The sequence below is a fragment of the Pseudophryne corroboree genome, chromosome 3, assembly GCF_028390025.1.
Source record: "Pseudophryne corroboree isolate aPseCor3 chromosome 3, aPseCor3.hap2, whole genome shotgun sequence".
Lineage (NCBI taxonomy): Eukaryota > Metazoa > Chordata > Amphibia > Anura > Myobatrachidae > Pseudophryne > Pseudophryne corroboree.
The window spans coordinates 540,405,062-540,427,507 of record NC_086446.1 but is presented as its reverse complement, the minus strand read 5'-3'; the positions used below and the strand labels follow the sequence as shown (position 1 = coordinate 540,427,507).

The window sequence follows — 22,446 nt, the reverse complement described above, 5'->3', positions numbered from 1 at the left end:
GGGTTCAGATCACAAGTTGTACGGTGTGATTGGTGTGGCTGGTATGAGTCTTACCCGGGATTCAAGATCCTTCCTTATTGTGTACGCTCGTCCGGGCACAGTACCTAACTGAGGCTTGGAGGAGGGTCATAGGGGGAGGAGCCAGTACACACCATGTGATCCTAAAAGCTTGCTTTTGTGCCCTGTCTCCTGCGGAGCCGCTATTCCCCATGGTCCTGACGGAGTCCCCAGCATCCACTACGGACTACGAGAAATAGATTTATCGGTAAGTAAAATCTTATTTTCTATGCAGGATCAAATAGACCAATGAGTAGGTTGTTTGACTGGAATGCAACAGGGTATAGGTTTGAACCCTGGGTATGGCAGTATATTGAAATATGTTAATTTATAAAGGATATTGTAACTAAATAACAGCGAGCCCTCAAATTAAGTGCACAAATGTGGTATAATGAGAATGTATGTCCAAATTCATTTTCTTGCAGTATTCTCCAAGTGTGTGAGTGTGTGTGTATGTATGTATGTATGTATGTATGTATGTATGTATGTATGTATATATATATATATATATATATATATATATGTGTGTATGTGTATGTATATATATATATATATATATAAGTAATCAGGGACGTGCAGTGAGGTAAATGGCTGAGGAGGTGTTGGCTAGTACCAGAGCAAGCTTTACACACAATTTATGAGCAAAAGGGTACATATGGGCATTATACACAGGTGCAGCAGTATATACTGCTGAAAGTTTGGTGAGATTTAATCAGAGATGTGCAGAACACATAGGCAGGTGAGGCCATAGACTTTTTACTCCAGAGTTTTGACTATAAAAATCATTAGAATAATACAAAGAAGATATTTCTAACATATTCTCTGTATTTTTCATATACTTCATACAGTCAAAACTCTGGTTTAACCCCACTGCACATCACACACACACACACACACACACACACACACACACACACACACACACACACACACACACACACACACATATATGAAAAACACAACAGTATCTTTATCTTGCGCCAAGTTCAAAGCAGCACAACGGGAGAGGTCCCTGTTGGAGGACCTCAATAGCATACAGAATAAAAAACTGTTTCCCAAGTGCGCTAAATAAGACTGTATCTACAATGATTCTTCCAGTGTTGTTTCCATAAGTCAGAATTGAATACTAAAGAAGATTTGTATCTGGGAACCTGTAACGGACACCCCTCACCAAGATGGTCACTCAAACAAGAGGCCCAAAGCCAATTAGTAAAAAATTGTTTTAATAACACATGTTAAAACAAATACAGTTTTCACATAAAATTCCTCATATAGTGTTCACAAAGATGTGTTTAAAAAGATGACAATAAAGGATAACCAGTATGTTCATTGTGTGGTCTTTAACTCTAGATACTCCCTCGCCTTTTTTAAGGTGCGAGCTTAAGAGGGAGTATCTTCACAAACTATGCTGGAAACTCCTGACTGACAAATCCTACGCGTTTCGTCTTATCGACTTCATCAGGGGTAACAAATATATAAAATAGGCTTATTTGCCATTAATAGATTTGTGTGTGGAGAATCACAATCTTGGATATAGTGATAAAAAGGGATTCTCTTAAGTTCGCTCCTGATAGGAGCTTTCTTGGTGGTTCCTTTTAGGAATCCTAATGGTCCTAGATATAAAATTCTGCCTTAAAGATAATTATTCGAGACTCCTTTGTGGAGCTCCTTATAGGGACTATTGATTGAGGGTCCCTTTAAAAATACTGGCAGTCAGATTTTGACGCACTGCCTGAATAAGATATCCAGATCTTACAATCAGGTCTAATTCAGGTAGTAGCCCGTATGTAGAATACTTCTAGGAAAAAATACTTCAAAAAGTATAAAGCTGATTTGACAATCACAACGCAATGAAAACCTCCTCAGTAAAACTCACAGAATGGATCCTGAGAGATTCTGGCTGTGAATGGAAGTGGCAGAGTCTGCCACTTCCATTCACAGCCAGAATCTCTCAGGATCCATTCTGTGAGTTGGGAGTATCTAGAGTTAAAGACCACACAACGAACATACTGGTTATCCTTTATTGTCATAATTTTAAACACATCTTTGTGAACACATATATGAGGAATTTATGAGGAATTTTATGTGAAAACTGTATTTGTTTTAACATGTGTTATTAAAACAATTTTTTACTAATTGGCCTTGGGCCTCTTGTTTGGGTGACCATCTTGGTGAGGGGTGTCCGTTACAGGTTCCCAGATACAAATCTTCTCCAGTATTCAACTCTGACTTATGGAAACAACACTGGAAGAATCATTGTAGATACAGTCTTATTTAGCGCACTTGGGAAACTGTTTTTTATTTTATATATATATATATATATATATATATATATATATATATATATATATATATATATAAAACAAAATGTGGGAAGGGGAATCATAGCATGGGCTTTCTCTGGGATCAATCTGGTCATACCCCTTCCCCATGAGGCATGCGCCTTATGTCCCTATTGGAAAATGGGGGAGGCACCAAATGTCTTTCTGGCACAGAGCACCAAAAAGTCTAGTTACGGCTCTGCTGTATGTCACTTGGTTCCATCTCTATAGTGCAAATCGGGGAAGTCACATGGACACTTTGAATGCTGTATTTTTACAGCATATATGTCACAGGACACGTTCTCAGACACATGAACTGCATTTTTTGCTTTTCAGGAAAAACGTAGCACTCAAAATCATCTTTTTGACACGCTGTGACTTCAGACACCCAAGTATTTAGACACTCAAGACACTGTCAAAGCACTTTGGGCATACTATGAGACTTAGGAGGACATGTACTAAGCAGCGATAAAAGTAGAGAAGTGAGCCAGTGGAGAAGTTTCCCATGGCAACCAATCAGCATTAACTTAACAGTTATAATTTGCATACTATAAAAGTATACAGAGCAGCTGATTGGCTGCCATGGGCAACTTCTCCACTGGCTCACTTTTCCACTTTTATCACTGCTTAGTACATGTCCCTAATAGTCCAAAAATAAGCTGAACAGACTTGTACACTTTCTGTAGCTCACCTGAGTTTTATCGGAATTCTCATTTAGTGCCTGCATTTAGCAAGTGCTTGCCATAGCTTGTCATAGCGTGTTCCACCATAATAAATATCCCAGGTATGCACTGGAACACATGCCTAGAGAACTACAGTATACATGCTATTTAAACCTGTTGTAACTACACTTTGAACTTATTACTAGTAGCACTCTTTGAAAATGCTGCTGCGTACAGGATCGTGGACTACAATCAAATCCACTTAACTGGATGGTTACTACAGCAGATATTGGCGGATGCCATGTTACTGAATACATATTATAATCTTCAGGTCAAATAAGACTTGCTAAATTAGCTTTACAGATGCTATAAGGTGAATTAGAAAAATTAAACACTAAATTCTTCCTAGAAATGTTGCAACTACCTGTTAGACTATTCACTTACAGCAGGAGTGGGGAACCTCAGGCCCGCGGGCCGTATAAGGCCCTCAAAGCCACTTGATCCAGCCCAGCCAGGCTCACCTAACCGAGGGAGATGCCGGGCGTCCGCTGAGATTTTGTTACCAGCAGGCTCCCGGCTCCTTCCCCTCAGCAGCAGCCGGAGTCAGGAACTCACTCCTGAGCTCCGGCTTAGGCAGTGTACGAGTGCGGCTGTGCAGCGTTATGGCTGAGACGTCATGACTGCTCTCCCATAATTCCGAGGAGCGGACGGCCAGGTGGAGGGCAGCGGGGGGGAAGCAGGAGCAGGGCAGGTGAGTATTTTTTTCTCTTTTAATGTGTGTGTGTAAGCGGCGTTACTAGGGGGCATATCTAATGGGGCATAACAACTGACTGGGGGCATATCTAATGGGGCATAACTACTGACTGGGGGCATAACAACTGACTGGGGGCATATCTAATGGGGCATAACTACTGACTGGGGGCATATCTAATGGGGCATAACTACTGACTGGGGGCATAACTACTGACTGGGGGCATATCTAATGGGGCATAACTACTGACTGGGGGCATAACAACTGACTGGGGGCATATCTAATGGGGCATAACTACTGACTGGGGGCATATCTAATGGGGCATAACTACTGACTGGGGGCATAACTACTGACTGGGGGCATATCTAATGGGGCATAACTACTGACTGGGGGCATAACAACTGACGGGGCATATCTAACGGGGCATAACTACTGACTGGGGGCATATCTAACGGGGCATAACTACTGACTGGGGGCATAACTACTGACTTGGGGCAGGCTCATTTTTAAGTTGATAATTTTTGTATGGCCTCCGAAGGATTTTATAAATATCCAAATGGCCCTTGGTAGAAAAAAGGTTCCCCACCTCTGACTTACAGTAATGCAATCATGTATAATTAGCTATGGTCCCGATTCAGAGATGTACTGTACAGGGCTGCCACCGCAGCTGTGAATGTGTATACAGATACTGTGGGAAAATATACAAAAGCTGCAGCCGCCTGGTTTTGTATTGCAAGTCCCAGGGGCTGTGTACAAACACCCAGTGTCAGCCCCAGATCAGTCAATTATTGAACATGTGAGTATCCCTCTGGTCACGCAGCACGGCTGCAGAAAGTGACAGGCCGGAGCCACTGTTACTGCGTACTGGATCACAGATGCAGGCTAAGAAACACCCTGAAAATGGTCGCAACATGCCTGCGTTTTTGCTGCCACTCCCACGGTCTCTGACTGTCAATCACTTTGTGAAAAAATCTTGTATTTTGTAATAAGCCTTTTACAATTTTCTTGGTAAAAAGAATTGTGAATACATTGGCATATTGATATGATTTTGCAATATGCATGAAACACACCCCTTGAAACTTTCTACACTGCATATGGCTGTTAGCAGGGACACCAAGGAGGTGTAGCCACACCCCCAGTAATGGACCTGATTCATGTTTGTATGTAAAGCAAAAAAGCAAGTAACTTTGTGTCTGGAACATACCATGTTGCAATGCAAGGGGAGCAAATACATTAATATTATTTCTGTGCAGGGTAAATACTGGCTGCTTTTGTATGTAGGCCACAAATGTTAGACAGCTTTATTTTTACACTGCAAATCTAACTCTCTCTGCACATGTTACATCTGCCCTACCTGCAGTACAACATGGCTTTGCCCAGTTGCTTGCTTTTTAGCTTTACTTACAAACAATGTGCAGCCACACCCCATTCAGCACTGGCATAGCATCTTCATGCACAACAGGGATATGTAGCACACACCAACATGATTGGCCACACCCCCTAAAAATACATATGGTGCACCAGGATCTTCAACACTTTACTCCTGCAAAACAGTCTGGTTTCATACTTGTCAGAAGTTAAATGAATATGTGACAATTTGTGTACTTTGCAGTACTGTTGCAGAATACAAGTCTGCAAATTATTATACTGCACAGAGTATGGAGTATGGACGTGAGTACACAGACAGTGGCCGAACAAGCGCAATTCCACATAAATGAAGCAGTAAATGTCCCAAGTGGCTTGAATGTAGTGACATAGCATGGGACATAGGCAACCTTCTAGCCCCATGCCTTTTGTATTGGATCCGTTTGTTTAATAATAACTCTATACATGAATATTAGGAGCACAAGTGTCAACGTGAAATAGTTTGTGATAGGTCCCTCTAGTTCAGGCATTCCCAAACACGGTCTTCAAGGCACACTAACAGTGCAGGTGTTAGTGATATCCAGGCTTCAGCACAGGTGCCTTAATTAGTAGCTCAATTATTTTGATGTAACCATCTGTGCTGCAGCTTGGATATCACTAACACCTGCACTGTTGGTGTGCCTTGAGGACCATGGGGGCAGATGTATTAACCTGGAGAAGGCATAAGGAAGTGATAAACCAGTGATATGTGCAAGGTGATAAAGGCACCAGCCAATCAGATCCTAACTGTTAATTTACATATTGGAGCTGATTGGCTGGTGCCTTTATCACCTTGCACATATCACTGGTTTATCACTTCCTTATGCCTTCTCCAGGTTAATACATCTGCCCCATGGTTTGGAATGCCTGCTGTAGATGCTGTAGACAGAACTTGTCAAATAACAATTGAAAAAAAAAAAAGGCAAATTCAGATAAGAGTGAGACATATATAGTGTGGCCAGGCTTACAGCTCTTTCCTTTCAGGACCACTCCAGTGTCAGACCCTTCCTCTGACTGGAATCATTGACAAAGTGACCTTGAATATTACCATTGTTTCAGTGTCTAGCTTCTGACCGAATACGTGAGGACATAATGAAATTGCATAGTAAGAAGGTTACGTGTATAATGCAGAGGTATTCATCCTATACAAAGTTCTATCATGTCTGTGGATACAGTGATAGGTATTTTAGTATACTCCTCAGGCCTCAGTCCATTGCATATATAATATTAAATATTTAGCTCAATGCTATGGGACGCCATCATCGGGGGTTCATTGACTCTCCTACACACATTGGCACAGAGACACACAGCAGGAAAAGGATGTTTCTCATGTCACAGCCATAATGCCCATTAGTACCTACAGATATGTATCCAGCAACGCAGATCCCTGTCAATGTCCTTCACCAGCTGGCAAGCACTGAGCTGGCATAATACAACAGTAATCCTTGATTATTCCAGTGACATTCGATAAAAAAATACACACATTGGACAAGAAAGCTACAAAATAATCAGACTGAAAACTGAATAAATGAATTGCAGGGGTTGTATCTAAATAGTCCACATTGAAAAGGTAAAATGTTGCTTTCTGCTTAAAAATCAATGGTACATCCATCGAAGAGCAGGCACTCTATGGAAAGGAACAGTCATCATATGTATGTAGCAGCACATTATATTCTCCTGGAGCCCTAGTGGGCTCGTGTATGTCCCTGCAGTGATATCCCAAAAGCAGAAGACAAACAGCTGTAATACATTTGCCAAAGGTTGAGGAATGATGAAAATACCTTTCTGAATACAGAATGTATATATGTTATTTATACTGGTGCGAAAATGCCTCTCGCAGCTTTTGGAGTGTTTTCAGAAAAAAACTCTTCAGCACAGGCGGTTCAGTATTCCCAAAGACGCCACGCTACCATCACAGAGTGCGGATCAGAATTTGTACCATTAATATCTGGGCTCCCCTCATAAGTCCACGTGCTTGGCTGTATAGTGCTGTACGTAATGTTTCCTGTCCGCTAGTGTTTTCGCACCTTTATCTCCTTACCATTGACACCACCAGCATTTGCATTAACGTAGTTAAACCGTGGCCGTTGGTTGGTGGGCATTTGCTTCTTCGCATTAGCAGGCTGGTTGAGCTGGGGTCCTACTCCTTGGTGGTCCCCTGCTTTTACCATATTTCCTGGGCAGATTTGAAAAAAATTATATATATTTATATAACAATGTTGTAGCATACTGTGAATAACAATTTTTTCATACATATGATAAATCGATAAATAACTTTAAAATTCTATATATGAGTCATTGATACAATAAATGCAAATTCACCTCTAAAATATTTTTTTCATCAGCCAGACACTAGAATGCATCTGTTACCGACACATTGTGGTGGCTGCCATTTTGTGGGGAGAGCCAAGACTTTCCATGAAATAGAAGCGTATGAATTCATGGGGACATCACTGTGGACAAATACTCATCAGGCCGTAGTATCTTATAAATTCATAGCTGCATTCTCATGGATTTTGGTTCTACTTGCAAAATAGATGCCTCTACTGTATAAAGGTAAAAGGAATACTTTAAGGAAAATGAAACCCACCAGTCTGGTTCTGTGGAAGCTTAACCTGTGCTATTGGCAGCACGATTTTCCCAGGTACTCGGCTGTTAAGAGTCTGAGGGATGTTAGTTTGGATCTTGTGGTCTGAGTTGCTATCGAGGGCCTTGTTTCGAGACAGGTGGTTCCTTGGTCTGACCAGCTGCAGAAACAGAAAGAACCTGTCATTTTGAATTAACACATTTCAGGTTGACACTATATAAAAAAGATGATCATATAAATAACTACTATTGTTTCCAGAAATATTTTCTACCCACCATGCCCCAGGTCACAACTTCATGTGTACAATAGTCCCATTACAGTAGCCAGGCGAGCACTGGGGAGAATCACCCCCACCCCGTATTTCTTGCTGAGGCAGCAGCCAGAGAGGACGTGAAACTAATAAACCATACATTACATCCAATGTCTCTGTAAATTATGTATTTAATGCAAGATGTAGTTAAGGTGTATCTATTATATTCTATGTCTAATGTACATTTAAGGCAGGTAAATTCTGTATAATAGTAAACATGATATACAGTGCATCCGGAAAGTATTCAGAGAGCTTCACTTTTTCCACATTTTGTTATGTTACAGCCTTATTCCAAAATGGAACACATTAATTCTTTCCCTCAAAATTCTACACACAATACCCCATAATGACAATGTGAATTTTTTTTTGTGTGATTTTAACAAATTTATTAAAAATAAAAAAACTAAGAAATCACATGTACATAAGTATTCACAGCCTTTGCCATGAAGCTCAAAATTGAGCTCAGGTGCATACTATTTCAACTGATCATCCTTGAGATGTTCATACAGCTTAATTGGAGGTTACCTATGGTAAATTCAGTTAATTGGACATGATTGGAAAGGCACACACCTGTCTATATAAGGTCCCACACTGGACAGTGCATGTCTGAGCACAAACCAAGCATGAAGTCAAAGGAATTGTCTGTAGACCTCCGAGACAGGATTGTCTTGAGGCACAAATCTAGGGAAGGGTACAGAAAAATATCTGCAGCTTTGAAGGTCCCAATGAGCACAGTGGCCTCCATCATCCGTAAATGGAAGAAGTTCGGAACCACCAGGACTCTTCCTAGAACTGTCCGGCCGTCTAAACTGAGCGATCCGGGGAGAAGGGCCCTAGTCAGGGAGGTGACCAAGAACCTGATGGTCACTCTGTCAGAGCTACAGCATTCCTCTGTGGAGAGAGGAGAACCTTCCAGAAGGACAACCATCTCTGCAGCAATCCACTAATCAGGCTTGTATGGTAGAGTGGCCAGACGGAAGCCACTCCTTAGTAAAAAGCACATGACAGCCCGCCTGGAGTTTGCCAAAATGCACCTGAAGGACTCTTAGACCATGAGAAGCAAAATTCTCTGGTCTGATGAGACAAAGACTGAACTCTCTGCCGTGAATGCCAGACATCATGTTTGGAGGAAACCAGGCACCTCTCATAACCAGGCCAATACCATCCCTATAGTGAAGCATGGTGGTGGCAGCATCATGGTGTGGGGACGTTTTTCAATGGCAGGAACTGGGAGACTAGTCAGGATAGAGGGAAAGATGAATGCAGCAATGAACAGAGACATCCTGGATGAAAACCTGCTCCAGAGTAGAGTGCTCTTGACCTCAGACTGGGGCGACGGTTCATCTTTCAGCAGGACAATGACCCTAAGCACGCAGCCAAGATATCAAAGGAGTAGCTTCAGGACAACTCTGTGAATGTTCTTGAGTGACCCAGCCAGAGCCCTGACTTGAATCAGTTGAACATCTCTGGAGAGATCTGAAAATGGCTGTGCACCGACGCTTCCCATTCAACCTGATGGAGCTTGAGAGGTGCTATAAAGAGGAATGGGCGAAACTGCCCAAAGATAGGTGTGCCAAGCTTGTGACATCATATTCAAAAAGACTTGAGGCTGTAATTGCTGCCACAGGTGCATCAACAAAGAATTGAGCAAAGGCAGTGAATACTTATGTACATGTGATTTCTAGTGATGTGCACCGGACATTTTTCGGGTTTTGTGTTTTGGTTTTGGATTCGGTTCCGCGGCCGTGTTTTGGATTCGGACGCGTTTTGGCAAAACCTCATCGAAAAATTTTTGTCGGATTCGGGTGTGTTTTGGATTCGGGTGTTTTTTTCAAAAAACCCTAAAAAACAGCTTAAATCATAGAATTTGGGGGTCATTTTGACCCCATAGTATTATTAACCTCAATTACCATAATTTCCACTCATTTCCAGTCTATTCTGAACACCTCACACCTCACAATATTATTTTTAGTCCTACAATTTGCACCGAGGTCGCTGGATGGCTAAGCTAAGCGACACAAGTGGCCGACACAAACACCTGGCCCATCTAGGAGTGGCACTGCAGTGTCAGGCAGGATGGCACTTCAAAAAAATTGCCCCCAAACAGCACATGATGCAAAGAAAAAAAGAGGCGCACCAAGGTCGCTGTGTGACTAAGCTAAACGACACAAGTGGCCGACACAAACACCTGGCCCATCTAGGAGTGGCACTGCAGTGTCAAGACAGGATGGCACTTCAAAAAAATTGTCCCCAAACAGCACATGATGCAAAGAAAAAAAGAGGCGCACCAAGGTCGCTGTGTGACTAAGCTAAGCGACACAAGTGGCCGACACAAACACCTGGCCCATCTGGGAGTGGCACTGCAGTGTCAGGCTGGATGGCATTACAAAAAAATTGTCCCCAAACAGCACATGATGCAAAGAAAAAAAGAGGCGCACCACAGGTATAGAATGTAGATGGATAGTATACTTAATGACGACACAGAGGTAGGCACAGCAGTGGCCTTCCGTATCGTACTGCTATATATAGTATACTGGTGGTCACTGTGTCAGCAAACTGCAAAACTAAAATGCACCACAGGTATAGAATGTAGATGGATAGTATACTTAATGACGACACAGAGGTAGGCACAGCAGTGGCCTTCCGTATCGTACTGCTATATATAGTATACTGGTGGTCACTGTGTCAGCAAACTGCAAAACTAAAATGCACCACAGGTATAGAATGTAGATGGATAGTATACTTAATGACGACACAGAGGTAGGCACAGCAGTGGCCTTCCGTATCGTACTGCTATATACAGTATACTGGTGGTCACTGTGTCAGCAAACTGCAAAACTAAAATGCACCACAGGTATAGAATGTAGATGGATAGTATACTTAATGACGACACAGAGGTAGGCACAGCAGTGGCCTTCCGTATCGTACTGCTATATATAGTATACTGGTGGTCACTGTGTCAGCAAACTGCAAAACTAAAATGCACCACAGGTATAGAATGTAGATGGATAGTATACTTAATGACGACACAGAGGTAGGCACAGCAGTGGCCTTCCGTATCGTACTGCTATATATAGTATACTGGTGGTCACTGTGTCAGCAAACTGTAAAACTAAAATGCACCACAGGTATAGAATGTAGATGGATAGTATACTTAATGACGACACAGAGGTAGGTACAGCAGTGGCCTTCCGTATCGTACTGCTATATATAGTATACTGGTGGTCACTGTGTCAGCAAACTGCAAAACTAAAATGCACCACAGGTATAGAATGTAGATGGATAGTATACTTAATGACGACACAGAGGTAGGCACAGCAGTGGCCTTCCGTATCGTACTGCTATATATAGTATACTGGTGGTCACTGGCCAGCAAAACTCTGCACTGTACTTCTCCTATATAATATTAATTATACTGGTGGTCTCCAGTCCCCACAATAAAGCAGCACACTGAGCACAGATATGGAGTGTTTTTCAGGCAGACAACGTATACTGGTGGTCACTGTCAGCAAAACTCTGCACTGTACTCCTGCTATATAATACAGCTGCTCCCCAGTCCCCACAATTAAGCAGTGTGAGCACAGATATATTATACAGCACACTGAGCACAGATATGGAGCGTTTTTTTCAGGCAGAGAACGGATAAAACTGGTGGTCACTGATCAGCAAAACTCTGCACTGTACTCCTCCTAACAGCTGCTCCCCAGTCCTCCCCACAATTAAGCAATAAAGCAATCAAGTTCAACAATAAACGGAGAGGACGCCAGCCACGTCCTCTCCCTATCATCTCCAATGCACGAGTGAAAATGGCGGCGACGCGCGGCTGCTTATATAAAATCCGAATCTCGCGAGAATCCGACAGCGGGATGATGACGTTCGGGCGCGCTCGGGTTAGCCGAGCAAGGCGGGAAGGTTCGAACCTGCCTCGGACCCGTGTAAAATGGGTGAAGTTCGGGGGGGTTCGGTTTCCGAGAAACCGAACCCGCTCATCACTAGTGATTTCTTAGTTTTCTTTTATATTTAATACATTTGCACATTGTCATAATGGGGTATTGTGTGTAGAATCTTGATGAAAAAAATTAATTTATTCCATTTTGGAATAAGGCTGTAACATAACAAAATGTGGAAAAGGTGAAGCGCTGTGAATACTTTCCATATGCACTGTAAGTACAGTCTATGGAATCTATTTAATAACAATGTGAAAAGAGCTATGACGTGCTGTAACCCGCAGCAAGTATAGTGTAGGTGTTCCCACACCTGGTGTCATAGCACCCTGGGATGCCATGGGGCACTAGCACACCTGGGATGGTGATCCACGACCAAATCTCATTATTTATGGTCAATATGAAAGGCAATACCAGTGCTAGTGGCTGAAAGGCATATGTGAACAGTCAGAAGTACAACCCTGTCCACCTCCACATCACTGTACACCATCGGACCTCCAATATCAATGGTAAAAACCACTGAAGATCACCAGAAAACCATCAGTGGTTGCCTTGGTGGCCAAACCTAACTAGGACCCAGGTAGAAGCCTTTAGCTGCACTATTAATAAGCACAACATGGAAGAGCTGTTATGCTTGTATATTTAGAAATCGCAAACAGCATGCACAGATCTTCTGTTGGCTCACCCCTTGGCCAGTGACCTCAAATGACCTTGACCTCTTCTTTCTGCGTTTTACTTCTAAAGACTCCTCCCTTTTCTCCACCTTCTGAGATGATTTCTTTGGTGCCTGCTGCCACATAGCTGGAGAATCTCTCTGGTGGTTGCCTGCTCTTCCTCCTAGGGCCGTTACCATTTCACCGGTGCTGGTGGAGAGGTTGTCATCACTGATTGCATGGTGGAGCGGAGAGCCTGGTAGCTGCTGATCTCTGAATGGATTGTCCTCATTTTCACTCATTGAATGAACAGATAGGTTGCTTCTCTCTTTCATGGGCTGCAGCAATTGTAGGCGGTCACCATCAATTACCCGTGAACGTCTGCGAGCCGCTTTCACTGATATGCTTTTTATGCTGCTTAGAATCTCTTTCTTCTCTGTGAATAAAAAGAAAAAGAGAAAATGAAACTACAACAAAATGAACCCGCAATCTCTTGCCACTAAACATCTTACAAATACAGGTTAATCAATGAAAACCAGTTAAAAAATATATGATATTGTAGTTTTGTAAGTACACATTTCCAAGAGACTTCATCAAGATAATTAAGATTATCCTTTATTTATATGGTGCCACAAGGCAAGGGGTCCGCAGTGCCTTACAAAGTATATAAATAAAAACATTATGAACAAAACAAGAAACCAGAGTTTTATAGCACAGAACATTGCAGGACATGAACAAAGTTTATAAACATTACTGCATCAGTGGTCATGGTACGGAAATAAACAGCATGGCGGCAGAACCCATGGGTTTGATCTTTGATGCTGTTGTGAGGGAAGGAAAAACATCTGAGGGAAAATGGCTATGCTCATGAGGGGTGTAGTATGGCTGACCGGCGGTCTCCTGACCGCCGGTCAGCTTACCGACGCCGGGATCCCGGCAGCATACCGACGCCGGGATCCCGGCGGGGAGGGGCGAGTGCAGCAAGCCCCTTGCGGGCTCGCTGCGCTCGCCACGCTGCGGGCTCGGTGGCGACCTACGGTCGCCACGGGTTGTATTCCCACTCTATGGGTGTCGTGGACACCCACGAGTGGAAATAGTCCCTGTTGGTCGGCATGCCGACCATCGGGATAGTGGGGGTCGGGATGCTGGAGGAGGTCATGTGACAGTCGGTCTCCCGACCATCGGTCACATGAATACCACCCCTCATGAGAGTTTACAGTCCAAAGGGAATAAAGATATATTACACTAAAAAATCTTAAAAGCTGTTTTTCCCTGATCAAGTTATTGTTATAACTATGACCATTTATGTCATAAAAGGTTTTGTGGTTATATTTCACACCCCTTTTGTAAAAAAAAAAAAAAAAAAAGCAATACATAATAATAATAAAAATAATTTAAGAACGTTTTATACAGAATAACAAACACATCTGATTTTACATTTTGACACTTTCAAGAAACAAATGACAGCAGCCACACAGTCATAAAACTCTGTTAATTCCCCTTATATACAGAACACACTACCAGTACAGTAAGTCCGTGTCTTATATTACAGAGTAATATAAATATTAATTCATTAATAAGAAGTCCATGTTTATAAATAAATTGTGCACATTATTCACGGCAGAACACTAGAAAATAAGAATTTACTTACCGATAATTCTATTTCTCATAGTCCGTAGTGGATGCTGGGAACTCCGAAAGGACCATGGGGAATAGCGGCTCCGCAGGAGACTGGGCACAAAAGTAAAAGCTTTAGGACTACCTGGTGTGCACTGGCTCCTCCCCCTATGACCCTCCTCCAAGCCTCAGTTAGGATACTGTGCCCGGACGAGCGTACACAATAAGGAAGGATTTTGAATCCCGGGTAAGACTCATACCAGCCACACCAATCACACCGTACAACTTGTGATCTGAACCCAGTTAACAGCATGATAACAGAGGAGCCTCTGAAAAGATGGCTCACAACAATAATAACCCGATTTTTGTAACAATAACTATGTACAAGTATTGCAGACAATCCGCACTTGGGATGGGCGCCCAGCATCCACTACGGACTATGAGAAATAGAATTATCGGTAAGTAAATTCTTATTTTCTCTGACGTCCTAGTGGATGCTGGGAACTCCGAAAGGACCATGGGGATTATACCAAAGCTCCCAAACGGGCGGGAGAGTGCGGATGACTCTGCAGCACCGAATGAGAGAACTCCAGGTCCTCCTCAGCCAGGGTATCAAATTTGTAGAATTTAGCAAACGTGTTTGCCCCTGACCAAGTAGCTGCTCGGCAAAGTTGTAAAGCCGAGACCCCTCGGGCAACCGCCCAAGATGAGCCCACTTTCCGTGTGGAATTGGCTTTTACAGATTTTGGCTGTGGCAGGCCTGCCACAGAATGTGCAAGCTGAATTGTACTACAAATCCAACGAGCAATAGTCTGCTTAGAAGCAGGAGCACCCAGCTTGTTGGGTGCATACAGGATAAACAGCGAGTCAGATTTTTGTGACTCCAGACGTCCTGGAAACATATATTTTCAGGGCCCTGACTACGTCCAGCAACTTGGAATCCTCCAAGTCCCTAGTAGCCGCAGGTACCACAATAGGCTGGTTTAAGAGAAATGCTGAAACCACCTTAGGGAGAAATTGAGGACGAGTCCTCAATTCTGCCCTGTCCGTATGAAAAATTAGGTAAGGGCTTTTATAGGATAAAGCTGCCAATTCTGAGACACGCCTGGCTGAAGCCAGGGCTAACAGCATTACCACTTTCCATGTGAGATATTTTAAGTCCACAGTGGTGAGTGGTTCAAACCAATGTGATTTTAGGAACCCCAAAACTACATTGAGATCCCAAGGTGCCACTGGAGGCACAAAAGGAGGCTGTATATGCAGTACCCCCTTGACAAACGTCTGAACTTCAGGAACTGAAGCTAGTTCTTTCTGGAAGAATATCGACAGGGCCGAAATTTGAACCTTAATGGACCCTAATTTTAGGCCCATAGACAGTCCTGTTTGCAGGAAATGCAGGAAACGACACAGTTGAAATTCCTCTGTAGGGGCCTTCCTGGCCTCACACCACGCAACATATTTACGCCAAATACGGTGATAATGTTGCACAGTTACATCCTTCCTGGCTTTGATCAGGGTAGGGATGACTTCATCCGGAATGCCTTTTTCCTTCAGGATCCGGCGTTCAACCGCCATGCCGTCAAACGCAGCCGCGGTAAGTCTTGGAACAGACAGGGTCCCTGCTGGAGCAGGTCCTTTCTTAGAGGTAGAGGCCACGAGTCCTCCGTGAGCATCTCTTGAAGTTCCGGGTACCAAGTCCTTCTTGGCCAATCCGGAGCCACGAGTATAGTCCTTACTCCTCTCCTTCTTATGATTCTCAGTACCTTGGGTATGAGAGGCAGAGGAGGGAACACATACACTGACTGGTACACCCACGGTGTTACCAGAGCGTCCACAGCTATTGCCTGAGGGTCCCTTGACCTGGCGCAATATCTGTCCAGTTTTTTGTTGAGGCGGGACGCCATCATGTCCACCTTTGGTTATTCCCAACGGTTCACAATCATGTGGAAGACTTCTGGGTGAAGTCCCCACTCCCCCGGGTGGAGGTCGTGTCTGCTGAGGAAGTCTGCTTCCCAGTTGTCCACGCCCGGAATGAACACTGCTGACAGTGCTATCACATGATTTTCCGCCCAGCGAAGAATCCTTGCAACTTCCGTCATTGCCCTCCTGCTTCTTGTGCCGCCCTGTCTGTTTACGTGGGTGACTGCCGTGATGTTGTCCGACTGGATCAACACCGGCTGACCCTGAAGCAGAGGCCTTGCCTGACTTAGGGCATTGTAAATGGCCCTTAGTTCCAGGATATTTATGTGAAGTGACGTTTCCATGCTTGACCACAAGCCCTGGAAATTTCTTCCCTGTGTGACTGCTCCCCAGCCTCTCAGGCTGGCATCCGTGGTCACCAGGACCCAGTCCTGAATGCCGAAACTGCGGCCCTCTAGAAGATGAGCACTCTGCAACCACCACAGGAGAGACACCCTTGTCCTTGGAGACAGGGTTATCCGCTGATGCATTTGAAGATGCGATCCGGACCATTTGTCCAGCAGATCCCACTGAAAAGTTCTTGCGTGGAATCTGCCGAATGGAATCGCTTCGTAAGAAGCCACCATTTTTCCCAGGACCCTTGTGCATTGATGCACTGACACTTGGCCTGGTTTTAGGAGGTTCCTGACTAGGTCGGATAACTCCCTGGCTTTCTCCTCCGGGAGAAACACCTTTTTCTGGACTGTGTCCAGAATCATCCCTAGGAACAGCAGACGTGTCGTCGGAATCAGCTGCGATTTTGGAATATTTAGAATCCACCCGTGCTGTCATAGTACTACTTGAGATAGTGCTACTCCGACCTCTAACTGTTCTCTGGACCTTGCCCTTATCAGGAGATCGTCCAAGAAAGGGATAATTAAGACGCCTTTTCTTCGAAGAAGAATCATCATTTCGGCCAAAAAGCAAAAGTAGAGGACTGCGCTCGTAAGCTACTCCTAATCGACTAAAGCAGCTAGGGAGTGTAAATGAGGATATCCACTATCCCCACAAGATTACTGATAGAAAAAAGAAGAATGTCTCCCAGCGCTATTGTTGTTAGGTGTATAGTAGTTAATTAATGGTGATATTAGCACAAAAAATAAAAGTACTCATAAAATCAATGTTGATTTAAAAATCTATATGATATTTTATTAATACAAGAAAAAACAGTTTTCCAACAAAATATCTTGTTCCCTAAAAGTGATCCTAATACCGGTATACACAATACAATCACATACAACATTAAACATATAAGTATATCAGTGATACGCTAGATGGCGATTTATTCACTAGGTAGGAGTTTTATTTTCCTCAGGTAAAAGCAGGTATATATATGTGGTATTTGTATCACAGTCCCTTGTTATGTATGGAATTTATTCCAAAAGTCTTGATTAATCCCTGCTGCTTGCTGTGGATTCTTTTCCAGAATGGTAATTAGCACATGCAGTCAAAGATCCTCAAATCCTTACTAGGAAATGTCCAAAGTTATTGGAAGACACTTACTTCAAGGTCGCAGGATGGTTGCTGGAACAGGTGTCTGCCGGCAGACATATCAGATAGCTCCGCAATCTACTAGTTTCGCCTGGCACCGCAGGCTTCCTCAGGATGGCCGAGCTATACCAAAAGCCCCGTTCTTATAGCCCATCCAGCGTGTCTGTTGTCATGGGAACTGATTCCCTTCTCTTGTGCATGTGTCCATTGCCGAGGCTCCGTCCGCGTCCTCCGTCTATTTGTTTTGGTTGCTATGGATACCGGGCGTGCTGACGTGTGATGCTCCGTCTTCTTCCCACTCCGCGTCTATTTGTTTTTTGTTGCTGTGGAAACCCGACGTGCTCACGTGTGACGCTCCGTCTTCCTCCACACCATGGTGCGCGTTCGTTTCCAAGGCAGCTATATCTCCGTCTCTTGTTTACTTGTCGTCATGGAGACCGGACGTATTGATGCATTTTGTTTGTTTAATTCCTCCCGTGTCTATTTCTCATGCAGCGGTTCTGCTATCATAGAAGTAGATATTACACTGGGTTTTTGGTGCTCTTCTGTATGAATGTCCATATATATATATATATGGTTTGTAAGTAAAATTTGGTTTTCTTTTAATTATTTAATATATACATGGAAAAATTACATTCTATATTTATCTTCCTTGATTCTTTTTGTTCATGTTTCGTTAAGGGAAACACTTTCATATATTTAACTCCAAATGTATGGTATATTCCTATACCCTGATTCAACACAAATTTAAACACGAGACCAAGACATACATACACAGACACAAACAGTGATTTGAACCCCTAGATTATTTAAAAATATATATATAATAAATTAGTAAAGATAAAAATAAAAATAAAATTAATAAAAATAAAAAATAAAAAATAAAATATAAAGAATGATAATCTATCTACAATTACTATCACCCTACGTTCCATAAAGGTTGTCCCTTTGGTCCCAGTTCATTCTTTTAGGAAGGGGATAAGATCCCATTCTATATTCAGACCCTTGGGTATTAATGTTTCCAATTCAAAAATGGTTCTTGCTTCTTCTCTCAAAAGTGCATTATCCCAATTTCCTCCTCTCCATGATTTTTCTATTAATTTGATTCCAATGAACTCTAATCCTGTAGGGTCACTGTTATGTATCTTCGTGAAATGTTCAGGAATGCTATGGTTTTCCTTATTCGTCCTGATGTTATTCAAATGCTCGTTAATCCTAATATATAGGCTACGGTAGGTTTTCCCTATATATTGTAGCCCGCATGGGCATGTCACCAAATAAATCACACCTTTTGAATTACATGTGATTTTATCTCTTATGCTATATTCTTTGCCTGTACTTTTCGAAGTATATTTCTCCACACACTTTGTCGTGATCTTATTGGTTTTCTTACATACGACACAGTTGTTACATCTATAGAAACCAGGCTTCAATTCTTTTAGCCAGGTTTGTCCTCTTTTGTTATTGCTCTTATAGTAGCTTCTGACTAAACTAGTTTTTAAATTGGGTGCTCTTTTATAGATAATTCTTGGTTTTATTGGCAGAATTTCTTTAAGGTCGTCATCCGCAGTGAGTATGTGCCAGTGTTTGTAGATACTTTCTTCTAAAAGCCTTCGCTGGCCAGAGTAACCGGTTAGGAACATCACCTCCTGTTTGTTCTTCATATTTTTTTCTCTTTATATTGAAGGAGATTTGTTCTATCTATTTTCTCCACCTCATCCTTACTTTTTTCAAGATCACTCCTTATGTAGTGTTTTTCCTCGAATTGCTCCATCAGATCTAGTACTTGTATATCGTAGTCGACCTTTTTGGAACAATTTCTTCTTAGTCTTTTCATCTGGCCTTTTGGGACATTGGATAGCCATTTAGGGTGGTGATTGCTTCTAAAGTTTAGGAAAGTGTTTCCCTTAACGAAACATGAACAAAAAGAATCAAGGAAGATAAATATGGAATGTAATTTTTCCATGTATATATTAAATAATTAAAAGAAAACCAAATTTTACTTACAAACCATATATATATATATGGACATTCATACAGAAGAGCACCAAAAACCCAGTGTAATATCTACTTCTATGATAGCAGAACCGCTGCATGAGAAATAGACACGGGAGGAATTAAACAAACAAAATGCATCAATACGTCCGGTCTCCATGACGACAAGTAAACAAGAGACGGAGATATAGCTGCCTTGGAAACGAACGCGCACCATGGTGTGGAGGAAGACGGAGCGTCACACGTGAGCACGTCGGGTTTCCACAGCAACAAAAAACAAATAGACGCGGAGTGGGAAGAAGACGGAGCATCACACGTCAGCACGCCCGGTATCCATAGCAACCAAAACAAATAGACGGAGGACGCGGACGGAGCCTCGGCAATGGACACATGCACAAGAGAAGGGAATCAGTTCCCATGACAACAGACACGCTGGATGGGCTATAAGAACGGGGCTTTTGGTATAGCTCGGCCATCCTGAGGAAGCCTGCGGTGCCAGGCGAAACTAGTAGATTGCGGAGCTATCTGATATGTCTGCCGGCAGACACCTGTTCCAGCAACCATCCTGCGACCTTGAAGTAAGTGTCTTCCAATAACTTTGGACATTTCCTAGTAAGGATTTGAGGATCTTTGACTGCATGTGCTAATTACCATTCTGGAAAAGAATCCACAGCAAGCAGCAGGGATTAATCAAGACTTTTGGAATAAATTCCATACATAACAAGGGACTGTGATACAAATACCACATATATATACCTGCTTTTACCTGAGGAAAATAAAACTCCTACCTAGTGAATAAATCGCCATCTAGCGTATCACTGATATACTTATATGTTTAATGTTGTATGTGATTGTATTGTGTATACCGGTATTAGGATCACTTTTAGGGAACAAGATATTTTGTTGGAAAACTGTTTTTTCTTGTATTAATAAAATATCATATAGATTTTTAAATCAACATTGATTTTATGAGTACTTTTATTTTTTGTGCTAATATCACCATTAATTAACTACTATACACCTAACAACAATAGCGCTGGGAGACATTCTTCTTTTTTCTATCATTTCGGCCATTACCTTGGTAAAGACCCGGGGTGCCGTGGACAATCCAAACGGCAGCGTCTGAAACTGATAGTGACAGTTCTGTACCACAAACCTGAGGTACCCTTGGTGAGAAGGGCAAATTGGGACATGGAGGTAAGCATCCTTGATGTCCAGAGACACCATATAGTCCCCTTCTTCCAGGTTCGCTATCACTGCTCTGAGTGACTCCATCTTGAATTTGAACCTTTGTATGTAAGTGTTCAAGGATTTCAGATTTAAAATAGGTCTCACCGAGCCGTCCGGCTTCGGTACCACAAACAGCATGGAATAATACCCCTTTCCCTGTTGTAGGAGGGGTACCTTGATTATCACCTGCTGGGAATACAGCTTGTGAATGGCTTCCAATACCGCCTCCCTGTCGGAGGGAGACGTTGGTAAAGCAGACTTCAGGAACCGGCGAGGGGGAGACGTCTCGAATTCCAATTTGTACCCCTGAGATACTACCTGCAGGATCCAGGGGTCCACTTGCGAGTGAGCCCACTGCGCGCTGAAATTCTTGAGACGGGCCCCCACCGTGCCTGAGTCCGCTTGTAAGGCCCCAGCGTCATGCTGAGGACTTGGCAGAAGTGGGGGAGGGCTTCTGTTCCTGGGAAGAGGCTGCCTGCTGCAGTCTTTTTCCCCTTCCTCTGCCCCGGGGCAGATATGAGTGGCCTTTTGCCCGCTTGCCCTTATGGGGACGAAAGGACTGAGCCTGAAAAGACGGTGTCTTTTTCTGCTGAGAGGTGACCTGAGGTAAAAAGGTGGATTTCCCAGCCGTTGCCGTGGCCACCAGGTCCGATAGACCGACCCCAAATAACTCCTCCCCTTTATACGGCAATACTTCCATATGCCGTTTGGAATCCGCATCACCTGACCACTGTCGCGTCCATAACCCTCTTCTGGCAGAAATGGACAGCGCACTTACTCTTGATGCCAGAGTGCAAATATCCCTCTGTGCATCTCGCATATATAGAAATGCATCCTTTAAATGCTCTATAGTCAATAATATACTGTCCCTGTCCAGGGTATCAATATTTTCAGTCAGGGAATCCGACCAAGCCACCCCAGCACTGCACATCCAGGCTGAGGCGATTGCTGGTCTCAGTATAATACCAGTATGTGTGTATATACTTTTTAGGATATTTTCCAGCTTCCTATCAGCTGGTTCCTTGAGGGCAGCCGTATCAGGAGACGGTAACGCCACTTGTTTTGATAAGCGTGTGAGCGCCTTATCTACCCTAGGGGGTGTTTCCCAACGCGCCCTAACCTCTGGCGGGAAAGGGTATAATGCCAATAATTTTTTAGAAATTAGCAGTTTTTTATCGGGGGAAACCCACGCTTCATCACACACCTCATTTAATTCATCTGATTCAGGAAAAACTACGGGTAGTTTTTTCACACCCCACATAATACCCTTTTTTGTGGTACTTGTAGTATCAGAAATGTTCAAAACCTCCTTCATTGCCGTGATCATGTAACGTGTGGCCCTACTGGAAAATACGTTTGTTTCCTCACCGTCGACACTGGAGTCAGTGTCCGTGTCTGGGTCTGTGTCGACCATCTGAGGTAACGGGCGCTTTAGAGCCCCTGACGGTGTTTGAGACGCCTGTAC

General features: G+C 43.2%; 1 protein-coding gene across 2 annotated transcripts in view; it reads right to left on the bottom strand.

Annotated features, from left to right (window-relative positions):
* Positions 1 to 6,724: 6,724 nt before the first annotated feature.
* Positions 6,725 to 22,446, bottom strand: part of KIF19 (kinesin family member 19) — a 240,429-nt gene continuing 224,707 nt past the window's right edge. The window contains exons 18-20 of one of the 2 annotated variants that reach the window (XM_063961184.1): positions 12,722 to 13,125; positions 7,786 to 7,942; positions 6,725 to 7,371 (exon numbers count right to left, since the gene is read on the bottom strand). In XM_063961184.1, coding sequence (XP_063817254.1) covers positions 7,208 to 7,371; positions 7,786 to 7,942; positions 12,722 to 13,125 — 725 coding nt within the window. In that variant the 3' untranslated portion in view covers positions 6,725 to 7,207. The remainder of the gene's footprint in view (positions 7,372 to 7,785; positions 7,943 to 12,721; positions 13,126 to 22,446) is intronic. The other variant, XM_063961185.1, reaches the window with a different exon arrangement.